The sequence below is a fragment of the Lycorma delicatula genome, chromosome 11, assembly GCF_047948215.1.
Source record: "Lycorma delicatula isolate Av1 chromosome 11, ASM4794821v1, whole genome shotgun sequence".
NCBI lineage: Eukaryota > Metazoa > Arthropoda > Insecta > Hemiptera > Fulgoridae > Lycorma > Lycorma delicatula.
In genome coordinates, this window is record NC_134465.1 from 1,444,412 (window position 1) to 1,464,670 (window position 20,259).

Sequence of the window (20,259 nt, forward strand, 5' to 3'; positions counted from 1 at the left end):
TTGAGGCATGTACAAGCACGAGGCATAAACCCAGGAACGACATAGTCGGGGGCTTGGCCGCCTCATTTCAAAGGTTAGAGGCAGCCAAAAATAAAAGGTACAAACCGGTAAGCCGATTTGTCGTACCGGAAGGAAAGACCCGTTTGAGTTAAAAGGACAAACTCCTGAGCTGTGCTAAGCTTAATCCAGCAGTAACCAGCTCGGAAGGTAGGGAAAAAATTAAAAGTGTATAAAAAAAAAAGGTAATAATAAACGCAAATTATAATTTCATCTAACCCGCAGGTAATTAGTACCAATGAAGGACAATTTAAAAAAAACATATTTAACAAACGAGCGCTTTCGATGTTAGCCATCATCAGGAAAACAATAAGAAAACAAAGAATTATTTGGCAGGTAAAAAAAAAATCAACAAGAACAACTTTTTCTATATTTCTACAATGTATATATATATATATATATATATATATATATATATATTAAATTATGCATTGCAGTCGTAAGATATGTTTATTACATGCGCATGCACCCATAAACAAGTTAAAATTATTTATATACATAAAACAAATTGTAAATAATTTATCTACTTACGATTGACATGGTTAATATAATACACCCCAATATGGGGATCAAACGCCTCCTCCCAACCAAGTGGAAGCTCATTTCCTATACAGTCCGCGAATGACTGTGGTTTCGTAAACCTGTAATAAAAAAAATATATATATATAATAATAAAATTAAGAATACATAATTTTACATTAAAAAAAAGCTAACAAATATTGCATAATTTTCCCATTTATTAATAATAAACGTTAAAATATTTAGACCCAAAACAGAAGATATACTTTTTAAAGGCGGGGAATAAATTAATTTTTTTTTATATATTTATAAATTTTCTTATATAAAATTTTCTCTCAATCTATTACTCCTGCTATAGAGGCTGAAATAAAAAAGAAGAAAATTTTCCAAAAGCTTTTCTAAATTTTACGTAGGGTCTATAATTTAAAAAAAATTGTAGGCATTTCTTTATAGTCGTATATAAGATGTATAAACTTTTAAAAGATATATATATATATAAATTTTAGAAAAGCGTTGATTTTTTGAAAAACTTTTTTTATTTTTATACGCATCGTAGTTAACAAATTCGCTATAATAAATTTTTCTTTAAAATGCCTCTGACGAAAATCGAAATTAGTTTTACGCGATTTTCCTCACCCCGTTAACGAATTTTGGAAAAGAAATTAATATGATCAATCAATGCCCCATATAAAGAAATATTTTATCTAAATTTGAAGAAAATCGGTTTGGTCAATCCTGAGATATAAGACCAAAAGCAATACGGCATGTAAGAACATATGTTTTTGTTTTTTTTTTGTCTAGATGAACCAGTTGATCCTAAAACATAAATAATCGTTTGGGAAAAAAACCCGATACCCTACTTTTTACATGATCACCATTACTTTCCTCTTTAATACAGCTCTTCTAGCTACATTAGGCGGGAAAGTAAAAAGAAGAAGAATTACTTAATAATTTTCAATTCACGTTGATATTTAAACAGCTTATTAACTAAAATAATATGTACTGTACAATTTTTCATTCTTTATACAGTAGTACAAAATTATGATTGCTGTATCTGAGTTTAGTGCGCAGCCTTTCATCTTTTGTCAAATTTTTTTTTCTTCGAAGGAAGGTTCTGGTATAGTTTTCATATTATAAATACACTAGCTGTAGGGCGTTACGTAGGCACGCCTCCGCAGCTAGGCCCTTCGGGCGGGTTGCCGGGCGGGCGGCGTCTAAGAATGGGATTATAGGTGTCCAAAAAATTGATTACCTCTTGTGAAAACAAATTTTTTTTTTTTTTTTTGAATGATGATAACTGATATAGCGAAAGTTAAATTAGAAATTTAACTTTAGAAATTGATATTAACGAATCGGGATTTTCCGCTAGTGATCGGTACATTCCGATGACAACTTTTTGGTTACAGTTGATTATTTTATGAAGAAAAACAATCGCATAAATCAATAAAAAATATGTAAAAATAAATTTTATGACGGTATCTCAGAATGGATTTGACAACAAGCATTGATGGTGATATGTATGTGAAAGTCACAGCTTCAAATTAAAAATTTGATGTTTTTGCAATTTTTTCCGATGCGTGATGAATGCCGAAAGAGCCGGGGTGCTGATTTTAGTGCATTTAATTTAGGAATGGTGTTTTAAAATTTTTTTACGCATTTTTTATTTTCTACTTTTAAGTGCATTTAATATAAGTGTTTTTTAAAAAGGTTTTTTTATATATTTTTTCATTTTCTACTTTTTAGTTTTCATAATTTTATACTTTGCAGCTGCGTTAGCGGACAGGTTTGAGCGTATTTAGCGAAAAATGGGGCTATCAAAACGTAGGGCTAAATTTAATTTAATTTCTGGATAACCAAGATCCGGTCGACCTGCTGAAACATAAGCCGTTTGAATCGTGAAAATCGGACGAGCGGTTGCCGAGATATTACGGTGGCACCCCATCGCGCCCCCTCCACAATTTCCGACCGGCGCCCCGGGGGCACTTGAAACTATTACCGTCCGACGGATACCACTGAGAGCAGGTGAAGTTATCATCCACAGGGGCGAAAAACTTTTCCAGAGCGCTAGAACCGACCGTTTTCGAGATATTTACGATTTTCGTCAGAACATTCGGATCCGGTTAAAAACTACTAAATTTTCTCAAAAAAATTCGATATACATTTCGCATATATATATATATGAAATGATATAGAAATGTACTAACGAATCGGGATTTTCCGGTACAGATCGGTACTTTTCGGTGGTAAGCTAAGAGGAACGTACACACAGACACGCATACAAATACCGTTTAGTACGGTAGGTTACGGTCTAAAAGCAAGACTATAGACATAGACGGACTACTATGAAGTATTATCGGCATCGACAAAACACCACCGTACTTCGAAACGCGGCACTGAATTATACCACAATTACGCGTGTATGTATTTTTAGTGATCGGTTGCTAGGATTTTTTAAAAAGCAATATATATACAGCATCTCCGTCGCGTCTTCGCCCACTCTATACGGTTATTTGCGCTTCCCGTCGCGGTCAATTTTTTAAATTATTTTATGTTTTTTAGTCAAGTAAACGAAGGTAGATGAATCCAGTCGCGTCGTGTGACAGTGATTATACACAGCCGTCGCCGTGCTGTAAACCGGTCACACCCCTTAAAAAACCGTAAGATGGTTTTTAGATATTTATCTGAAGAGTATTTGCAACCCCAAACCCAATGGATATATCGTTTAATACAAACGGAAATGGGGAAAATTTACTAACATTTTTTTCAAAAGTTTTTCCTTTCAAGACAGAATTCAAAAAATCTAGAAAATGGTTTTTAGATATTCACATGAAAGATTAGAGACACCGAAATTCAAAATATCTATGTTACCGAGAAACACAAAGGATAGTAAATTTCATTGATTCTACATTTTAACTCTTTAACTCGGAATTTCCAAAACTCCTTTCTTACTATTTACTTAACACCATAAGAATACAAATTTTCATCAATTTATGTTCAGTAGTTTTTGTTGGGCGTTCATTGTGAATGACTATTGTTAGGCGCGTTATTTTATTTTTATATAAATATATATTTGATTAATAGATATAATCGCGATTTATCTAGATAACGTAACTTTAATCGCGCTTTGATTAAAAACAAAATAAAAATTAACATTGAATACTAAAAGTAGAATTAATTCAATAGAGAATTATGTATACAAATAGCCTAACTGAAAAGCTTCACTCAATACTTTCCTGTTAGTTTTTCTTTTTTTACGTACAGAATGATTCTAAATTGCACAGCAATCTCAAGGTTGCTATAGATCAGAAAACGGTTCGCTAGCGATTTCGGGCTCGCGAAACATTTAAAAAAATGTGATTTTTATTTTTTAAACGTATTTTTTGTAAATTTTTTTCTGTTATTGATAATTTTTCTACTTGTTTTCATTTACAATATGTTGTTCAAACATCGATGAAAATTGTTTGTTGTGTTTAAAATGCTATCGCTCTTCCGATTCGATTTGTATGTTTTATTACAGATTGAACTTCTCAAATCTGTGTTCAATTTTAATAGACGTTATTTACATAAATTTTATCAAAATTAAATTCTCTACAAGTTAACTTTTTTCTTTTTCTGTTTATCCTCCGAAACAACCGTAAGGTATTACTTCAGAGAACGAATGAGGATAATATGTATATGAATGTAATGAAGTGTAGCTTGTACAGTCTCAGGATAACCATTCCTGAGATGTTTGGTTAACTGAAACCCAACCGACAAAGAACACCGGTATTCACGATCTAGTATTCAAATTCGTATAAAAGTAACTGCCTATACTAGGATTTCTAGATAGTTAACTAAACATTTTTATTTGTTTATCGGTAAATTAACAAAGCTATTTTATTCTATACCTAAAAAAGTGTGTTTTACCCGTTTTTCTTACAATCTAAGTGAGATACGTTGGGGACCGCTTTTATTCAATTTCTTAGATGAAAAACCATAAGGAAGCGCCAAATAATTTACCCCTCGATTTCTACCCCAAGAATTTTAGTACGATTTAATTTAACAGAAGGACCAGACAGCAGGGCTAAATGTTTCGCGAGCGGAAACTCGCTAACGAACCGTTTTCCGACCTATGTTTATACAAACGTTTTCTTATTTTTTGTTATACGATCATCTCTCGAGACTGGCGTGCAGTTTGGAATCATCTGAACATATTAGAAATTTTGAATAAACTTCCGTTCGATTTAACTGCTCCAACAACTGAAGCGTAAAATCTGTCACATGAAATCCAATTAGAGAGTACAGTACAACTACTCCCACATTTAATTAGAATCTATGACCAACGAGGAAGCAGTTGCCCATCTCCCGCCTGCAGAGCCTCGTGATGGAAGCATGGCAGCTGGAATGGTACACCACGACTAAGAGAAGATCCCTGTAAAAGTTTATACGGGACGATACGCCTCGAGTTCGTTTTTAAGGGCAACGGGTGCCCAGGTGCTCACCAACCACGCTAACTCGAATAAATGTCTGTTTCGATTCCGCCTGGCAGCTGATGAGCTGTGCGTCTGCAGGGAGGTCCAGTCAAATGAACATCTGATGTTTGACTACCCTGCTCTTGTGGCGTGGGGGGAGGGGGGGGCCAGAGACAGGTCCACTCTATAACTTAGAGGTCAAGGGGAAAACTGGCCACTCACAAGCGGCGAATCAATGTGGCGAGAGCCGCATTGTCGGAACGTGAGGGAGTTTCTTGATGCGGTTGCTTTATTCAACCATCAGTAATTTACTTAAGGGAAAGACGCCTACCTCACTGCTATAGGAAGCTAACCTAGAGATATATGGACGAAAACCAGCCGATTAAAGCTCCAAGCGCATTAATATGGTGGACAGATACTTGCTGGCATTCAGCGATCTAGGCGTGGCAGCGAATTGCTGTCTAGACGAAGTAAATTTTAATTTATGGAGGTCATATATATTTTTAGTAGTTGACGGGATGCGCCTACCCAGTTTTAGTAAATATATGACAAGTAAGCGATTGGGATACGCAAGCCGGTGGTGTATGGCAGGGCGCTTAGTCCGCTCGTGCTGTTAGGTAAGCTCTAGGAGCTATTTAGGAAACTGGTCGCTAAGCTGTTTCGAGGCTCAGTAGCCGTTTTGTGGCAGAGACATTCGGTCTTATGCTTTAGGGCGACCGAATAGGGTGGCGGCGGGAGAAATCCCAAGCAAACCAAAAACCAATGAGGAAATACAACAAAGACCTTTTAATCATTTAATCGTCTTAAGAGAAACTTTTAAGTAACATCATTCCAATATCATCTTTTCCATTATTTTTAATTTCCCGGCGAGTACAGCAAGAATAGTAAATTTCCCGGCGAATATTTTGAAGAGGAAAAGTACGATGATCGTGTCAAAAACGGGAAATCGGGTTTTTGTAAATATTTACGTTTTACGGTTCGACTACTTCATCTAAACCATTGATTCTCAACTTTTTCGCCCGGCGCCCCACATTGAGAATCAAACATTTTCTAGCGCCCCCAAAACCTTTAAACTTACCCATCTGTTAAAAATAATAATTCCAATTGCTGTTTTTAAACGTGGCATATCCTATTTCCGAGTTGAAACTTACATTTTAAATTAGAGCAATTAAAACGCATATTTAATCATATTTGGAAGTACTTTTATTAAAATTCCTTTTAAATAAATAACAATTGTATCTATATAATTACATAACAATAGTGATAGCATATTCAATATAACAATACAATAATTAAAACAAAGCTTTCAATTGAAAAACTATACTTTAATGTGAAGGATAAATCTGATGTGCTTTTAAAGAGTTTGTTAATATCAGGCTCAAATTTACTTAAAAACAGAAAAACATAATTTTTGCCATTTTTTAAATTAGCCATCGCCTTCCTTTCTTTCTTTTTCCTGTTTAGCCTCCGGTAATTACCGTTTAGATAATTCTTCAGAGGATGAATGAGGACGATATGTATGAGTGTAAATGAAGTGTAGTCTTGTACATTCTCAGTTCCGACCGTTCCTCAGATGTGTGGTTAATTGAAACCCGACCACCAAAGAACACCGGAATTCACGATCTAGTATTCAAATCCGTGTAAAAATATCTGGCTTTACTAGGACTTGAACGCTGTAACTCTCGACTTCCAAATCAGCTGATTTGGGAAGCCGCGTTAACCACTAGACCAACCAGGTGGGTTAGCCATCGCCTTCCTAGACCGTCTGAACGCACCCAATTTTCTGTGGGCCTTCTAGAAAGTTTCCAGCGACCACAAGCGAGCGTTATCACCCACTTTGAGAACAAATGATCTAAACCAAAAAACGTACTGCATGTATAGCACGAACACTGTTTTTGTTATTTCTCAGGACTGACCAACTCGATTTTCTTCGAATGTGACACAAATATTACTATATACGGGACATTGAATATATTATTTCTTCAAAATTCATTAAGGGGATAGGGAAAACCGAAAGAAAATAATTTTGATTTTCATCACAGGAATTTTAGAAAGAACTTTATTAAAACAAATTTTCATCTATACAATGCATATATAAATAATACAAAAATTATATTTTCAAAAAATTAACCCCCACAATTTAAAATTGAAATACATGTTTTTTATTCTTTTGTTTTATCTTCTTTCAGTTTAAATACTATCGATACTTTTTTTGAAAGTATATAATTTATATACTGAGCTATCAAGAAATGGCTGCAATTTGTTTCAAATTATAGATCCCGGACCAAAATGAAAAAAAAAAAAAACGTTTTGAACAATTTTCTTTTCTTATTGAAAGGAGTGTTGGATTAAGAGAAAACTTTATTTTAGCAAATCTACTAAGCTTAACCTATAGCTGAATATTTTTAGAAATATATGTTCTTAAAATTTATTCCCCAGCTCTAAAAAAAATATATATATTTTTTTTAATTCTGTTAATTTTTATAATTAATAGCTGGGAAAGTCCTGCAATACTTTGGCAACTTTATTTTGTACAAATAAAAAAAAATTGTATGATAATATTATTATTATTATGAGTAAAAATATAATTAAAGATAAACAAAAAAAAAAACAACAGAAAAATAAATAATAAAATAAAGCACAACCCCACGATTATAATTAAAGCACGTTATTTAAGCGATGCACCCTTAGCCACGACAGAAAATACGGTCCGGCCTCTGTCTTCCTTTCATCAATAAACTCTAATTAATAACATTTTTTAAGGTGAACAACCAGAGTGGTTACTATCGTCGTCTGAGAAATTCAGCGGAAAAAACTAAAGAGATTCAAGCCATCATTGTACATATTAATGCACGCGGATTAATGTAAATTAATAAAGTGGAAATTATAAAAAAACTAAATCAACAGGAAAATATATCTTAATTTTTTACAAGGGTAAAATAACCAACCGGGTTGGTGTAGTGGTGAACGCGTCTTCCCAAATCAGCTGATTTGGAAGTCGAAAGTTCCAGCGTTCAAGTCCTAATAAAGTCAGTTGTTACTTTTATACTGATTTGAATACTAGATCGTGGATACCGTTGATCTTTGGTGATTGGGTTTCAATTAACCACACATCTCAGGAATGTTCGAACAGAGACTATACAAAATACACTTCATTTACACTCATACATAGCATCCTCCGAAAGGTAATTACCGGAGGCTAAACAGGAAAAAGAAAGAAAGAAAGGGGTAAAATAGTAATAAAGACATTCGTGGAAGCAAAAAACATAAACCGTAATAAGAAGCGAAAAAACTAAACGAAACAGTAATGACTGCTAATATTACAAAATTTTGTTTCGTTTAATAACTAGATAAAATCTGTCACATTTTAATATTGCTTTGTTTTTTAACAAACTTGGAAATTCTTACGTTTGTATTTTGTTTCTGTAGACTTTATTAAAACGATACTAAAAATCAAATTGTCTATAAGCTTCGTTTAAAATCGTTGTATGTAACAATTTAACAAAGTTATTTTACTCCAAACATAAGTAGTGTATTTTTCGACCCCGATCTTTTGTCTTTTATCCAAGATTTCTCGAATACTACTAAAATTACAGTTCTGGAACCTAATAATTTATTTAATTTGTTTCAATTTTTAAGGACAGATTTCATATAAAATCAGTAAATTTACCCTTCTTAATTTGTATCCCAAGAATTAAAATCTGGCTTAATTTTACCGAAAGCGCACAAATTAGGGCGAAATTTTTCGCCAGCCGACACTCGCTAACGAAACGTTTCCAAACCGATGTTTATAACAACTTTCTTCTTAATTTTCATCAGTAGAATAAATACTAAAAGTTTGTCACTCTTCGCGAATCACCTGCATAAAACAATCATTTAACTAAGTAATTCAAGGTCAAGTTTCTTGTTATAAAAAATGACATTATAATATCTTAATCTTTCACGATCGCAATTTTTTTTTTTTAATAACTAAATGAAACTATATTTAATTAATTACAGTACGTAAAAAAAAAATCTATCAAAAGGAAGCAATAAAAATTTTCTTTGACTAAAGAACAATAATCTATTGAAAAAGGTTATAATTTCTTAATTAAAAAATTATAAGGTGATACACAATATACAATTTTCACTAATATTTAGTATATTAGATAAGCAGCAACAATATTCATCATATAATTTTTTTAAATAGACTTTTAAATTCTGCTTTGTAAACATCATATGCATTTTACGTCATGTGTTCAGATTACATGATAAAAAAGCTGGCAAAGTATTGCATGACTTTCCCCGGCTATTAATAATATTAAAAAAAACACAATATACATTTTATCCAAACAAAGGTCCGGGGTCTAACATTTAAAAAAAAAATAGTGAACATTTCTTGAAAGCTTTTATTTATTTATTTTATATAAACTTTCAAAAAAATTTGGAAAAATATATAAACCAGGAGTAAAAGCAAAAGAAGCAAAAAGATTTATTTCAATTTTAAGAGGTGAGGGTTGCTTTTTTTTATTCTGTTTTATTTATATATGCGTTGTATGTAATAATAAATTTACTTTTAATAGTTTTCTCTAAAATCCCTCTGAAGAAAATCGAGATTGTGTTTTTCGAGATACTTCCCACCCCGTAAACGAATATTGAAAAAAACTGAATATGATTAATTTCCCAAATATAGAAATATTTGAGCCAAATTTGAAGAAAGTCGGAAGGTCAATCCTCAGATAAGACCAAAAGCAGTACGATAAACATACGTACTGTACATACATACATTTTTATTTGTCTAAATTAGTTGAACCCTAAAACGTAAAGATTTCAACAAAAAAAAATCCCGATCCCCCATTTTTTGGTCGATCATACTTTTCCCGTTAATACAGCTACTCTAGCTTTAGTCGGAAATGTAACAAAGTTTTGACTTTTAAATAGGGTTAATATATAAGTTTTATACTTGCATTTCCAGAGCACGGCTTCTTTCTTTTTCCTGTTTTGCCTCCGGTAATTACCGTTCAGATAATACTTCAGAGGATGATATGAATGAGTGTAAATGAAGTGTAGTCTTGTACAGTCTCAATTCGACCATTCCGAAGATGTGTGGTTAATTGAAACCCAACCACCAAGGAACATCGGTATCCACGATCTAGTATTCAAATCAGTGTAAAAATAACTGACCTTTACTAGGATTTGACCGCTGGGACTTCCAAATCAGGCGATTTGGGAAAACGCGTTCACCACTAGACCAACCCGGTGGGTAGAGCACGGTTTGCTGATATTCAATCGAACGTTTGACTCTGGAGGTAAAGCAAAACGAGTTCTTTCCTGACTTTTATTCTTTTTTAAACCCGATTACCAGGTACACCTTATTCTTAACAAGAATTCCTATATAATTTTTTCTGATCGACTTCTAAGTCAGATCGATTACAATACCATTACGGTTGGCATTAAAAATACACGTCAATATAAGATGAAAAACAAAGATTATATATATATATATAGCTCGTAGAATTTAATAATATAGAAAAAAAAAAGAAAAAAAAATGGTTTGAAATAAAAACAAAAAGGGATTGAATTCCATTTGAAATTCCGCAAGTCAAAACAGAATAGACGTCTAGACTAAATGGGTAAGGTAAGTTAATACTTTCTTGGGTAGAGCTCCCTGCTGACAGCGAACACTCACCACCTATTGTTAACTAATCATCAATTGTTATTTGCTGTATAACAGACGGATCAAAAGAACATTATATTTCTCCAGCATTCAAATAAAAATTATAAATCAAACCACATGCACAACGTACAAAATAATAAAAAGGATATTAAAAAATAGTGAAAAAAACTCGATTGTTCGCTTTCAAATATGAATACAAAATATTTCCCTACCGTTTTCATAAATATTAAAAATTTTCACAACGTAATGTAGGAAAAGAACAGTAATAATGACTTTCTTACTAAAAAAATTTATTAGTTCGTTTTTATAACTTACTAGCAAGCCCGGCAATGCTTCGCTACTGCTATATATATATATATATATATATATATATATATATATAGAGAGAGAGAGAGAGAGAGAGAGAGAGAGAGAGAGAGAGTTTAAATGAACACAATTGAAAATTCGATAAAAAAATTAAAAAACTGAACTTCACAAATTTTACCTTTCACTTATTCTCCTTCCCCTTTTCCCTTTCAGACTTCTCCCTCACCACTCTACCAGTTTCCTTTTTACCCTTTCCCGTTTTCCCCTTTTTCTCTTTCCACCTTTTCCCCGTTTTCCACTTTCCCCGCGCGTAAATCGGTTCATTAGTTTTTTGGTGTTAGCGGACACACATACGAATATGACTTCTATATATATATATATATATATAGAATAAAAAAGTCTGTTTGTATATTTATTTCGTAAATATCTCGACACCGGCCCCACCTAGCGGGTACAGTTTTTGCAAAAATATTTCTTTTCACGTAACTGATATTCATATTCTGAATATGAACCAAATCGATCCATAAATATCATTTTTCTAAATATCTCAAACCCTTCTTTACTTTATATTAAACTCAGAACATTCAAGCATGCTTATTACCATTTAAAAAAAAGAATTCCCAAAATTTCATCCGCTCCCTAAAAATCGAAAAGCTATCTTTTTATTTATTTTTTTTACCTTTAAGGCCGTAAAGGACCACTTTAGTCAGAAGTCTTTTTTGCCGATCTTTTGAACTTAAGTTCTTAGCTTTTACTTTCTCCCAATATTTAGTCGTTCTTAATGATCTTGCTTTACGATCCCTTCTGAATAAACCCTTTTTGTATAATTAAAAGTTCTTACTTTAAAGTCGATATTCGGATCTTTAATAACAAATTTTAATTTTTCAGATTTATTAAGTAAATCTTCGTAAGTCCAATTTAATTCTTGCACGTCTTCTTTAATTTCTTTGATCTATATGGCGGAATTTTTAAAGACCAAAATCGATCGATAATTTTCTTAGTAATCCTATCCTGCGGTAATCTTAACGAGTGTGCGCAGAAAGAAATTCGCTTCTTTTTCATAGTATCAATTAAGGATTCCAAGTTTTCGTACAGAAATCTATTGGGCAATAATCTGTACTGATTTTCGTGTATATATTTTTTGTTTATGCAGGTTCTAAGAATCCTGCATTCAACTTTAAGCAAAGGTTCAGTCCTATTTTTCTGATTTAATGTAAATAAAGTCTCGCTCGCGTAATTAATTACTGGTTTAACCACAAATTTGTAATCATTTTTAACCAATTTCTTTTGTCTTCCTGGGGGGAGCAGCTGTGTAAACGATCGAAAGAAAAGATACTTTGGAGCAAAGAAGGCGATGAAAGTTTAAAAATATAGATTTTATAAATTTTTAAAAAATTTTGTTTGTTTAAACCTTTAATATAAGTTTACTATTTAAACGTTTTTATACAATAAAATTTCGTTATAATTCACCCCACACCAAAAAAAAATTCTAAGATAACTTTCTATTGGTTGTATACGTCTCTGTGGACTTTTTTTTTAGTTTCTTCCATTTAAAATAATAAAGTAGAAAAATTAAACAATTTTCCTGGAATGTAGTTTTCGCGGTGAGGAACAGGAAAAATAAAAAATTTCGATTTTTTAGATTTATTAAACTTTTTTTTGGTTTATTTAAACGTATAATGATAATTTTACAATAAAACATCATCATAAATTACTCCTATCCGAAAAAAATCCTGAGGTAATTTTTCTCACGTAGCGTAATTTTTCCACTATGTATGAATAAATAACCAATGCCACCAAAAAAGTACAATTAATACAACTTTGTTGTCGATTTTATTTGAATTATAGAGAAATAAAATCCCACTGAACTTTTCACCACGAGTGAAAAGTTCAATAACTATTAAATGTTCGACAATAACGTTGAAGATTAAGAGATATCAACCCAAGAAAGTTTAATCGTCCTTAAATCTGAACTTCACCTTAATTTGACCATCGAAAGAGCTTCACCTACAACTATGATATATGCTGATTTATTTTTCGAATTCAATTTCCGAAATTTTGGATGAGAAGATTTTTTTTTAAATTTGACTGGTTCGATGCTATCTTTCATTCCTTTATTTTGATCATTTAACCTAAAGATAATTAATTTCTTTCTTTTCTTTTTTCTGTTTTGCCTCCGATACTTACCTTTCAGATAATACTTCAGAGGATGAATGAGGATGATATGTATGAGTGTAAATGAAGTGTAGTCTTGTACAATCTAAGTTCGACCGTTCCTGAGATGTGTGGTTAATTGAAACCCAACCACCAAAGAAGAACACCGGTATCCACGATCTAGTATTCAAATCCGTGTAAAAAAAACAAATGACTTTACTAGGACTTGAAACGCTGGATCGGCTTCCAAATCAGCTGATTTGGACGCGTTCACCACTAGACCAACCCGGTGCGTTTAAAGATAATTACTACATCTTACATTCTCAACTACGTTTCATAAATTTCAAACTTTGCCTTGTTCTACGAGTATATATCACATTCCTGTAATACCAGATCAACTAAACTTGGATGTCTTAATTAATATATAACCGACATACGTAATTCCGCTACCTTAACAGTTAACATTTTTTTACTGTAGTAAAATATCATTTTTAAAAATAGCTTTCAAATTCTTATAATTATATTAGATATAAAAGCAAACACCTTTTGTGCACGATTACTTATGCCACTTTTGGTTTATATTTATATATATATATATATATAAATATATATATATATTGTATATATATAATATATATATAATTATATATATATAATTGTATATATATAATTATATATATATATAATATATATATTGTACAATATATATATATATATTGTACAATATTCGTCAATTCATTGTAGTATGTTTTTCTATGTAAAGAAAAAATTGTTCACATGTGATACATTAATTTCATAACTTGTTCATAAAATAACATCTGGAACATGTTCATAATCGATTATGCTATCTTTTTTATTTTACCAAGGAAGGCGCCTCCATCTTTGTTACATGAAAATGCAGTTAATTTTTTTTGTTGAAAAATAGCAGCTGTAGTTTTCCATTGCTTTCAGCTGCGCAGTATTCAAAAGACTGAGCGATGTTGATGTAGCCGTTTAAGCCCTCTTGACCAACGCCCTTAACAACTACTGAAAGAGCTGCTGCCCTCTTTCAGGAATCATTCCTTAGTCTCGCTCTCAACAGATATCTCCCTGATATGGTTGCACCTTCATTCCTGTATCACTAAGCACCCAAACCCCCTTACCATCAGCAAGGTTTCACGATTCATAGAGGAAAAATATATATTTTGACAAAAATAAACATGTTTAATTGATCATTAATAAAACGTACAAGTTTTCTGATACAGCAATCGATGATTCCAATAATCAATCGGTATGCTAAATCAATATCAATAATATTATTATCGATAAATTGATTTTGTATCTTTATACAGTTTTTATCAACACCTATTAATTGAAGATTAGACACCAAACTGTCCTTATCCTTCCTTTCTCTGTATTTTAAAATCAATTTTTCTCTTAACATCTTTAACATTCAATTTCATTCCACATTATCATATATTTTTTCCAAGGTTAACAAGACGTCACATATTTTCTTAAGACATTTTTTTTCATTTAAAAATTAAAATATATGAAGTAAATTAATAATACACACTGTAATTTTGTTTGTATTAAAAAAAAAAAAACATCAAAAAATAAAAATAAATAAATGACAAAAAAAAATTAATTTATTAATTTATGTTTTACAAAAAAAAAAAAAAATAAATAAATAAAAATGAAAATAACAGATCATGAGAATGAATGAAAAATATAATTATATATAGTAATTAATGGAAGCGTTATAGATTGAAAGTGGTTCTCTTTTCAACTAATCAAGTTTCGGCGAGGGGGAACACATAACTGAATTTAATAAAACTGAAGCGGATTCCCTCTCGCACACCTTTTTTACAAGTTTCGCAGAAGAATGAAAAAAGCGTAAAGATTAATAAGTACACAGTAATAAAAATGAAAATTAATTATCTTTTTTTAAATAAAAAAGATAATGTAAATTTGGAATCGTCAAAAAAGTAAATTTTGTTTCAGACTTTGAAACTATCTAGTTCTGGATAATAGACAACTTTTCTCGGTTATAAAAAGCGGTTATTTAAAAGTAACAAATTTACTCGTACAGCAATTATTAGACCGACTTTGATAATTTTCTTTCCAAGTAAATTTTTGTTAAGAATCAACACGAAATCTCATCAAATAAATTCAATTAAAACCCCGTTTTTCTTAAAAATAAATTAATAAGAAAAAATCTTCTTCAACGGCTCAAAATAACTAGAAAGACCGTAATATACCTTAAAACATATTACAATCTATCAAAATAAATTTAAAAAATTCAATTATGAAATTATAATTTTCAAACAATTAAACTATGTACCGCTGGAGTACCGTAACTAAAAACGTTTAAGCGATCTTACACGTTACAAAGGTCGCAAAAAACAAATGAATGGCGTCGACGAAATTAAGTTATCTATCTTGATCTTCTTTATCTAGCCGAATATTACTTTTTAATAACATTAGAACGAATACGATCCTAAAAAAAATGACACCTTCACTCTTTTGACTACATAAACTCTGTATCTTATACGTCAAGTGCTTTACATACATCAACATCCACATAACAACTTATGGCAAATACTGGCAGATCCGGCAATGCTTCGCTATTGCTAGATTTGAGTGTGTGTATATATATATATATATATAGATTAAATGAACACAATTGAAAATTTGATAAAACATTAACAAAATGAACATTAAGAACTTCACAAAATTTAACCTTTCCCTTTTACCCTTTCCCCCATTTTCATTTTTACCATATTTCCTTTTCCCATCCTTCCCCTTTCATCCCCTGTTCTCTTTCCTTTATTTCCCTTTTACCTTTTATGATTTTCCCATTCTGATTTTTCTCTTTCTCTCTTTTTCCCGTGCTTAAATCGGTCCATTAGTTTTTTAGTCTATAGCGGACACGCATATAGAAAACACTGAAATGGAATCGTAAAATATTTAGTATATTTCCCTTTTCCCCTTTTACCTTTTATGATTTTCCCATTCTGATTTTTCTCTTTCTCTCTTTTTCCCGTGCTTAAATCGGTCCATTAGTTTTTAGTCTATAGCGGACACGCATATAGAAAACACTGAAATGGAATCGTAAAATATTTAGTATATTTCCCTTTTCCCCTTTTACCTTTTATGATTTTCCCATTCTGATTTTTCTCTTTCTCTCTTTTTCCCGTGCTTAAATCGGTCCATTAGTTTTTTAGTCTATAGCGGACACGCATATAGAAAACACTGAAATGGAATCGTAAAATATTTAGTATAGCCTGTGTTGCTTTTACGTTCAACAGATAGGGCTGTTTTAAAAAAAAAGCACGTTTTTACCTGTCACAGGTGTGACAGAGCTTAGGTATATAAAAACACGCGCGTATTCGAATGCAACGTTGTGTCAAAATTTCAAAGCAATCCGTGAAGAACTTTCGGAGATTTAAGATTATGAACAAATGAATATTTACATTTTTATTCATATAGATTGGAAACGAATCACTTATCATCATTATTATACAGACTAATCTATTTTCATTTGGAAAATATTAAATAAAAATACTTAAATATTAAAAAAAAAAAAGAAAAAGAAATAAAAAAAAAGAATTTAAGTAACAATATATGTAAACAGATTAGCCTGTACAAAAAAAGTGAATGAAGTGAAAATTAAAGAAAAAAAATAAAAACAAAGAATTTATTGCAATAAAATGTAGAAAGTTTAGCTTTTGCTAAAGATAATCAAACTCGATTCATAATAGAGTTTGTTTCGTGGGGCAACGGACATAACTTACTGATTGTCAACCTCAAGGTCTTAATTTGTTAAATTTAATCAATCCTCAGTTAAGTGGGCTCGATAATTTTATAACATCACTAATTAGCCGTTATCGTTTAAATTATACGATAAAGATTTGTACTGGCCGTCAATTTTAAATCGGGAAAACCAGATTATTAATTAAAAAATCGTAACATATACGCTTCACTCTAGTTAATATTTAAATAACCTTACACCGATGCAAAAATTTCATAAAAATCGAAAAACGCTAACCGGTTACAAAAACTCAGTACAAATACAAAATCAGACTAAATTTTAGATTTCCCTCGGTCAAAAGTTCGCCAAACTACTATTGAGAAATCGGCTTCAAAATTTATTAACCGAATCTCTCTCATGAAAAAAATACTAGCTTTTCTACTTATTTGCTTATACCGGGGTTCATCCATAACAAAATCTGACCGAAATAACATCGAATTTAAAAAGAGAAAAAATTTTCTGAAAAAAATAATGTTAAGATCTACTAGAATCGTTAAGGATGCGCGATTAAAAAATAATAGTAGATAACAACGTCGTTATAACGTATCCAGAAATTAGTTTAACCGTAAAAAACTACCGACCAACAAAATAACAAAGAAATTATAATTTATGATAAACACGTGTCGTACGCTATCTTATTTAATCGTTCACCATATGCGCAAAATATTTGCAATACACGTTTACGTAATAAAATCTCCAGAATTTTTTTTTTAATTATCTATTTTTTAATACGTATTAGTGATATGAAAAGAGGTTTTTCTTACCGATTACGCAAACAATGGATAGCACAAAAAAACGGAAAATTAATATTAAATTCACGCGAACTAAATTAACACGCAACTACAAGACTATTCGCGAGAAATAACTTAGCAGGGATATACTTTCGCAAGGTGTGTATCGATTAAGTTAAATCCCATCTGTCTTTTACAAGGGCATTTAAATGTTTTTAAAATCACCTCGGTTTCGTTTTAATTTTATAAATAAATATTATTTTTTAATTATTCTTGATTATTAGAATAATTTCACCGAAAATTTTTTACGTCCAAATCTAAGCCGGGCTCGGTATTTTTCACAAGCTAAAAGATCGATTGATCTATCTTAAAGTGACAGTAATCAGCGGTAGATCTATCATTGCTTACGTAACAATAATATTAGATAAACGTTGTACCACGACCGAAATAACGATTGTAGGCGATGTGACAGAGTCACGCCTCGCACCACCCCTCCACTATGAAAAAACAACACATCCATTACCGATAATAACAAGAAGTATCCCGAGCTTAGCTTTAATTAACAAAAATCCCTTCAAGCAATTCTTATACCCCGCCCATCACACATCAGAGCACAAAAAAAGTCAAGAAATAAAAAATCAAACATCCCGTAGCGGGTTGTTTGACCGATAAAAAGTTTAACCCGGGTCAACTACGAAAGTAAAACAGATCCTAAATTACTTTCACAGATGGAATGTCAAATCAGTAAAACCCGAGTTAAAGAAATTCAGCTAGGTGTACGTACTGACGTATACCCTTTGATAGAACAAATAATATGCGTGTACGCGCGATTAACATACGTAAAAGACGCACGTTGAGTAAACGAACTATCAGAAAATAAAGAACGATAAGGGAGTAGAGATGAAAAGGAAAAAAATCACGCACTTAAAAGGAAATTAGGAGGGAACGACGAGGATACGAACGGAGGGAAAAGATCGAGACAGTAGTGAACAGAGAAGTGACTGCATTCCTATCTCCCACTTCATCGCCGTAAGCGTTATTATTTAGCTCCATGAAGTACTTATCTATACATGTATCGGACGGGCCGGGTTCTGCCTGCTCGCTCGACTACTTACTATTATCCCGACCGACTATTCCTCCATAACTATCTGTTATAAGTGCAACATCTACCATTTTTTATTGCTTTTTATAATTTACGGCACCTGTATGTAGTGTACATATATAATAATATAAAGTATAAGGTTATACTGACAGTACTTATCTACACCATAAAGAACATATTTCACCATTCGATGTAATGAAATGTAGTATTAAGGAATTTCTATTCATTATACACGGGAGCGCGCGCGTGCACATACACACACACATACAAATCATGTGAGAAATAACTCGACACTCCAAGTTTATTACTACTAAAACTAGATTTCAAAAGATAAATAAATAAAGTCCACCGGGGAAAAGATTTGAGGAGTTTAAAGGAATGATGTGTTGATCCAGTATCGATTAAAATAAGGAATCATCGACAATCATATTCATAGATTCTCCAATCGCAATCCAACATTTAACCTAAAAATAACTACCTCTGCTAAGCTAAACAACCGACAGGAAGATTGATTTTTAAAACCCCAGCCCGAAGAAAAAAAAATTTTTTTAAGGATTGCAAAGTTTATCCTTAATTTAGCAACTATAACCTGAACGGATTAAATCTAAAAACACTTCAAGAATTCAGATTTTTTAAGTTAAATGTTTCGAAATAAGACTCCAAAAAATGTACTTCTGTATACGTAATCGATAGCCCATCTTTCAGGAAAAAGGATTCTCGGGTGAATTCTCAAAGAACCTAAAATTACGTTTACCGTAAGAAAAAAAAATAACAAAAAGATAATAATCAAGACCCGGATCTACCGGAATAATATATAATTGGAAAGGTTTTTAACACAAGATGGAAAAAAGTCGATGAATTTTCACAACCTTGACATACATCGACAACTGGGTATAAAATAACGTCAAAAAAACAATTCCAACATTAAAAAATTTACAAAGCTTTAATTTAATGAAACGGGAGTACAAATTAAAAAATTATTATAATTGTCAAAGGCAGTATTTTTGTCTGATTATATTTTCCAAAATTTCTCCCCCATCCGTATCGGTTTATATACAGCCTACGGGTGTGTTAAGTAAATATATAAAATTACAGGTAATTCTCAATCGTAGAGATTCACTCCTTTTCTTCAGTAAGAGGAATCCGTTATTTTTTGAAAAATTTTAGCTATTAATTTTCTTGTATAAATTTGGCTAGTTTCAGGTCGCGTATACCGGTACGGTTATAGAACACAAGAGTTTCAGAATATCTTCCTCTTTTTCCTGTTTAGCCTCCGGTAACTACCGTTTAGATAATCCTTCAGAGGATGATATGTATGAGTGTAAATGAAGTGTACTCTTGTACATTCTCAGTTCGACTATTCCTGAGATGTGTGGTTAATTGAAACCCAACCACCAAGGAACACCGTTATCCACGATCCAGTATTCAAATCCGTGTAAAAACAACTGGCTTTACTCGGATTTGAACGCTGGAACTCTCGGCTTGCAAATCAT

The 20,259-nt window shown here is 31.8% G+C and overlaps 1 protein-coding gene across 1 annotated transcript in view; it reads right to left on the bottom strand.

The window, feature by feature from the left end:
• kibra (WW and C2 domain containing protein kibra) overlaps positions 1–20,259 on the bottom strand; it is a 160,250-nt gene that overhangs the window by 114,161 nt on the left and 25,830 nt on the right. Inside the window, exon 2 of the mRNA XM_075378346.1 lies at positions 589–698. Coding sequence (XP_075234461.1) covers positions 589–698 — 110 coding nt within the window. The remainder of the gene's footprint in view (positions 1–588; positions 699–20,259) is intronic.